A 6,743-nucleotide genomic window follows, 5' to 3' on the forward strand; every position below is an offset into this window, starting at 1 on the left:
ACATCAGAGCCTCCCGCAGGAGAAAACACTCCGTGGCCCTTCGTGATTGTTGTGGGGCGGAGCACAACACCCAAACTCTCCTCTCCCTCCGCTGCACCAAGCACAGTGTGTGCCCTCCATGCATCCTTTCATTGACCTCACCAACAACAGTGGACCAATTCCACGCAGAGTCGATGCACCCCGCAACCACATCAGAAGAAAAGGGCTCACTTAATTGACCACCTTGATATCCGGCATCCATGTGACCCTCAGCGAAAGCAGCAATTACTCCACCAGCACTGAAGAGAGAGGGTGAAGCAAACGAATCCCTCGTCGTAACTGGAACAATCTCATCCTTCGGCTGCACCAGCGTCGTCTGCGGTAAAAACAGAACAACTCCACGCGGCAACTCAACATTTATTGAACCACTCATCGCATCATCAATGGGATCCCCCTGCGGCTCGGTGACAGGCGTGGGCCTTCTTTCGGGTGGTATCGGAGCCACTTTTGTGTTCCGAACAAAGGCAAACTCGGGCCTCGTCTCGGACGTGTTGGTCGCCGTGTTGGATGCGGGACTCGGATCGACGGTGTTGGGTCCGTCAGCCGCGGCAGAATGTCGCCAATCCTCGTTTTGGCGTGACGGCTCAGCATTAACTTGCGGCGCAGTTGTCCCACCAGATTTTGTGTCATCCTTCCCTTCACGGGGTGGCGGCAACTGACAGATGCCCGTCCGGTCAGCATCGCCGCTCCGTGCAGGCGGATGGATGGTTCCATCGGGAGAAAATTGACGCCGCCACAATTCATAAGGGCCGGCGTATTTATGTGTCGTCACATTCATCGTGAAGGCAACGGTGGCCCCTTCCTCTTTCGCTGCACAGCTGGCAGCACAGTTGCTACATGTGTGCACCGCATTGGCCACATGGCACACAGCACCCAGCTCACCATCTCTGCCATGCATGCGCACACCAAAGCCACTGAAAGTATAATTCTCATACTGAGCCTCAACACTGGCTGCAGAACACTTCTTCCACGCACACACACGCACACGATAGCTCAGGCTGCCGTCACTCGGAGCACACGACACATCCACCGGCACAACCACCGCATCCGCAGCACCAGATACATCTCCAGGACTCCCAGCAGCAGCACAAAAGCGCAAGGACCAACACGGCGCGCACCACACGGAGCCGCACCGTCACCATCGTCATCATCGCAGCCATCGTCACCCGTAGTGGAGTCGCTGGAGTCAGAAGGAAAAGAATGCAACAAGAGGGAGAGGGACGGAGTGCAGCGGATGCAGCGAGAGAGAGCAGACAACATGAGGAGAGGGCAGCAGGCCCAGCCGCACACTTCACACACCACGAGACGGCATCCACGCAAGGAAGGCACACGACGCCAGCAGCCACCCACCATGCAGGAGGAAAACACATCCACCACCATCTCCCCCCAGCTCATCGCTACAGCCCCAGAGAAATGGCCCAAACCCCGCGGCCACCACACAACGCACACGGAGCAGGCACCCACCACACCAGCCACACGCGCCAGCGGACCCTCATCCATCCATGACGCGGCAACAAAATTTCCAGCCATCCCGCCCTCAGTGGGACACGGAGCCCAACTCAACGCAGTCACACGCGGTGCATCACACCCGCAGGAAAGGAGACTCGGGCTACGCGCTCCCTCCTCCTCACTTCTCCTCATGGCCACGGAAGAAGACAACAGCCGCCACAAGCAACTGCCAGCATGCACTACAAAAGAAGCACTCAAATCCACTGCAATGTGCATCTTTTGTGTGTGGTTGTGTGTGCCTGCAGAAACACAAAGCGAAGAAGCAAAAAAAAGAAAGCAGAGTGTGTGGAGAGACGCACAAAAATGTGCAGCGGAGACGCATAACGGAAACAACAAGAAGAAGACCGCTCAAACTCATGACTGCACTGCATTCCAAGCAGTGGCAATCCACACAAAATTTATCCAAAACAAAACAAGAACCGTCCCCTTCGTCTTATATAAACCCCATCACACAAAATAATTATAAATAAAAAAGAAATCGTCCATTACTGTTCCACACAAATTTAAAAATAAGGAAAGAAGTCGCCTGGCTGCCGTGTGGCCACACCAAACTGTCTGTATATATTTTGCGGGCAAAAGAAAATTTTAAAAGATATTTAAGTGTCTTTCAACCGTCTGACCCTCCATGTGTGTCCGCACATCGTTTATATTTCATGGGGTCATCTGCGTGTTGCTCCTCCCCTCAGCCCTCTCATCGGCGTGTGAGTGCGGCCCGCAGAGCACAGTCACTCGTGTGTGCATGGGGACTGAGAGAAGCACGCAGAAATGACGGGAGTCGCGTCTCTCCATCGGGAGAGTGAGCGCAGCAAAAGAAAAAAAATCATCAGGAGGGAGAGAAATGCTGACGGGACTGCCAGCGCGTGAAATGAACACAAAAACAAAAAAGAAAAGAAAAACACGGCGGCAGGGTGTGGTTGTGTGTGTGTGGCGCTGCGGGTGTCTGCCCGCCCTGGCCGCAAAAAAGAAAACAAAACAAGACGGAAAGAAATGTGTGCTCCGCCCCACAGGCCCTCGTCGCACGCCCACACGTCACGGCTCCCTCAGCGCGCCGTTCGTCGCGGCCCCTCCTCATGCGTGCAGCAGGCGAGGCGCACAGGGCCGTCGTCATGAGCGTGTCGGTGGGTGTGCGAGTGGAGCAGTTGGGCGGGAACACACGGCACCCCTCACAGGAAGAGTGCAGCAAGAAACAATTAAAAAAGGGAAGAGTAGGACAGAAAAAAAGTCCATCGTGATTGCCCCCAAAAGCAAAAAAGAAAAGAGGAATGGGGGAGTGAGAGATAAAACAAAAGAAAAAAACATAAAATAATTTGGGAATAAAAAGAGGTTAAAACAAAAAAAAATTAAGAACGCACAACAAAGCAAAAGCAAGAAAAAGCAAATTATCTTAAGGATAAATTAGTTCTTGGAATTAATTCCGTGCAGCGGAGGTCGCAATTGTCCCACGCGGCTGCCAGTCACTCCTCACAGAGCCGCGAACCCCCACAGTCCCAGAAGCAGCAGCGATGGCAGCAGTCCGCTCCCACGCACAGTGTCAGCGTCGGTGTTATTCCCCTGCAAAGAATTTCCGAGGCTGCTGCTGAGTGCCGTAGTATTTAATTCGCTTTCCTGTGGATGGATCTCTTCCTCCTGCCCATTTGTTTCTTCCGTTGGCTCCCCATTCTCACCAGAGCTCGCGCCCGCCTCGGGTGTCACTGTGGGTCCATCTTGCCCCATGGTTTCAGCGTTAGGAGCTTTTGTAGCTGCAGCGTCGGGATTACCCACAGGAGTTTGAGGTGATCCATTTCCCTGCGTCGTGTCTCTACCCACTGTCCCCACCGCCGGGTTACCATTAGACGAGGAATCGACATTCACATTTTTATTTCCATCGGGAGATCCTCCCGACGGCAACTGCTCTGCAGATTGACTCCCCACTGAAGAAGTCGTCACAGTGGTCTCTGCAGAATTGGATGCACCACCACTGCCCGCACCTTCATCTCCCTTCAATGGTTCATGTTTCAACGGCTGTTGCCCATGACGAGTGGACTCGGACACGGCTGCCAGCGTAGTTTGTGTGCCTACTTCTGGTGGACGAGTATCTCGTGCCACATTTTTCAGATCTGTCAGCCCTTGAATAAAATGTTTGTTTGTGTTAATCGCAGTAATCTCTGCGTCATTCAACGGACGGTTGTACAGCAGGACGTTCGTCACCGTCACAGAGACGCCTTCTTGACTCTCGGTGCTCACTGCGCTGCCTCCATCCCCTCCAATGTAGAAGTGTGAGATCTCTTTCGAACCTGTATTTCCCAACGCACACGGCACTTCACCCACACGCTCACCATCGACGTACACGGAGCCATGGGTGCCGTTTCGTAGCAAAATTACCACGTGATCTGCTCTCTTTTCCCCCAAAGTGCTGCTGAGCTTCTCAGACATCGGTGCGCCACCGCACAGTGCATGCCACTTGCTTTCGCTGTCGTACGACAACTCCATATGTTTCTCTTCTCCGTCCAGACGCACACTCAACAATGGAATAGTACCCTCCTTTGGCTCACCGTCGATGGACACCGTCGCCACAAGAGTGAATTTGTAGTTCGCAAAGTAGTACGGCACAGTCTGCCCCTGCTTGCCAACGGGCCACTCCGCCCACGCTCCCTGGAAATTCACACCATCTTCCGCTTTTGCAGCCCCTTCTTTCTTCGCTACTGTAGCGTTCACTCCGAGGTACTCGTCCCTCCATGTGTCGTCAGAGAAGTCGCCGGACAAAAAGCCAACCAGCCCATCCGTGATCTTAACATCAGTAGTGCAGGTAGTGCCAGTTGAGGTATCCCTCCCAACACTCTCAGTGGGACACAGCTTGGAGACGCGTTCGTCCACTTTCTTCCACGTCGTCAGCACCTCCTTCACCCGTTGCAGCTGCTCAGTCAGAAGCGCAGAGACCATACCGAGTGATGCTGTATCCTCATCGCCCTCCTTCTTCTTCTCGTACAGTGCAATCAACTTATTATTATTATTCCCACTTTTGTACAACAGGGAGCTGGCGGCAGCGTCCTCTTCCTTCCCGGATACCGGCCCAATATCAACAATGTGCGTATTGTCCGTCAGCCAAAGATGGAGTTTACCCTTTTTCTTGCCGTCCTTCTCGGAATACACCGGCAGAGTGACGAGCATCACATTCCTCTTATCACTATCAACACCGTCAATCGTCGCTGTGATGAACCCGCTTGTAACGCCCTTCGCAGGTCCCTTGTGTTTGTTGCCCCACACGCGCGAGAGTGTCCCGAGTGCCTCCGTCCACGATTCCCCCTTGTCAGCGGACTCGTACACCCTGCGGCGGCCATCATCACACGCAGTCATCATCATGAGTTTTCCCTTCCACTCCACGACGGAGGGAACACTGCAGCCATCGCCAGACATCCCCTTCGACAGCGTCCAACTCGCAATGTCTGAGGAGTATATGATCAGCGAAACGGTCGTTGTCTTTACTTCCTCCTCCATATTATTTGCCTTTTTCGTGGCTTCCACAGGGAACACAAGCGTGCCGTCATTCATCTTAATACCCGATCCACCGCCGTTAGTCAGCTGCGTTAAGGATTCGTGTTGTTTTTCAAAAAAGGCGCACGGGAGACCGTAAGTATCATTCCAATAAATTCGTTTTTTACTGTCAACAGTACTGACGTTCCCACTCACCAGCAAAAGTCCCCAGTCACCTGCCTGATCATCAGAGGCACCTTTATTGCTGTATTTCCCAGCAAGCATGTAAATATCACTTCCCTCCACAACTGTTGTTGGTCGGCTCACATGTACTTTCGTTTCGCTTTGGGAAACACGTTCTTCAGCAGCGTTTTGGGAGGGGCAATTGCCACCTTCAAAAGGACATTTATCCAGTACTTGTGTCTTCAGTTTAGTTTTATCCAACTCCTCTTTTTTTTGTTCACCATTCCACTCCAGGAGTTCCGAGGCAATCCCAGTAAAACTGCCTTCACCAGTATCTTTTTTTCCCGTGCAATGCGCCTCGGCAACGGCAAACACAACACCATTCATCTCAACAAGACTCGGAACACGGAGCGAACTCACCGTTTCTTCAAATTTCACATCTCTCCAATCAAAATATGTCTTTGGTGGAGGTATCTGTGCTGGCGCCGTCACCCCACTGGATGCAGCCCCTCCAGTGCCGCAGCACATCATCATGACAAGGAGAAGCAGCACCGCGGAACAGAAGTGATGCCGGGACATGTGGGGCCTCTGCGGCTCACTCTCTCTTCCTTCCCTCCTCCTTCCGCTGGATCCGGTCACGCAGCGACGGTTGTGTGTGCGGGGTGCCTTCACTGCAGCAACACGTGAGTGCATACAAATATGTGTGTGTGTGTGCTCTGTGTGTGTGTGCTGTTGTTGATCCTTTCAGAGCCTTCGAATTTCACAGTAGCGTTTAGCGCTTGTTTGCTTTCTTCGTAAGAGAGTGACAGAAATGAAGAAAAACAGGCTAATAAAATATGGGTGAAAGAGTAAGCACCGCCACTCACCCACAGTGAGTGGCACCATCATCCCCGCCGCAGTCACTCCCAACAACAACAACTCACGCACACAGACACACGGAACAGGAGATGGAAGAACACTGCACCGGGAACACACAGCGACGGTCACCAGCAGCAGCAGCAGGAGCCACGGCGGGTGCGTCGTTACTCGTCACATTTCAGCAGACACCGAACAACGCCCACGCACATCACCCCACACAGCCAGCCAGAGAATCCTTCGCCGCCGAATCCACAACGGCAGAGACACATCGGCAGGTACAGCTGTTGGGAGAAAATCCACAGACACTCGTCCCAGGCACCCTCAACACCACACCACTCAGTTGGATGCATGCCGCCAACATAACAACCGCACCACGCCGCCGAGACGCATTGCGGGCTCACGTCCTCCTAACTCGCGAGGGCCTCCGCAGCCACAATCCTGTGCGTGCGTGCATTCTCAGCGTTTTAAACACGGCATGGCGATTGCCTGTGTGTGTGTTTGGCAGCGCCTATAATTGCAGAGCAGCTGTGCGCCGCAAGAGAGTCAGAAGAAAGCAACGGCAGAGAGAGGAGCAGATAGCACACACGCAAATTACTCATATCGTCACACACAAACACACACACGCAGCCCGCGGAATGGGTGCTCTCAACCACAAATCAAAAAGAAAAACCCAAAAACAAGAACCGTGTGACGACCAGCGCACA

General features: G+C 53.2%; 1 protein-coding gene and 1 pseudogene across 1 annotated transcript, besides 4 other annotated features; both read right to left on the reverse strand.

Annotated features, from left to right (window-relative positions):
• Window positions 1–502, reverse strand: Tc00.1047053508107.20 (annotated as a pseudogene; the record flags this gene model as incomplete).
• Window positions 1–6,076: a sequence feature (areas not merged during assembly with more than two copies in the genome that could not be assigned to a particular haplotype).
• Window positions 2,002–2,022: a sequence feature (AT_rich).
• Window positions 2,789–2,927: a sequence feature (A-rich).
• On the reverse strand, window positions 3,010–5,874 carry Tc00.1047053508107.30 (trans-sialidase, putative; the record flags this gene model as incomplete). Its single annotated transcript, XM_799727.1, has 1 exon — window positions 3,010–5,874. The coding sequence occupies one exon, from the start codon at window positions 5,872–5,874 to the stop codon at window positions 3,010–3,012; it is 2,865 nt and encodes a 954-aa protein (XP_804820.1).
• Window positions 6,077–6,743: a sequence feature (heterozygous, Esmeraldo-like haplotype).

This window comes from Trypanosoma cruzi, genomic scaffold, assembly GCF_000209065.1.
Source record: "Trypanosoma cruzi strain CL Brener 1047053516663 genomic scaffold, whole genome shotgun sequence".
NCBI lineage: Eukaryota > Euglenozoa > Kinetoplastea > Trypanosomatida > Trypanosomatidae > Trypanosoma > Trypanosoma cruzi.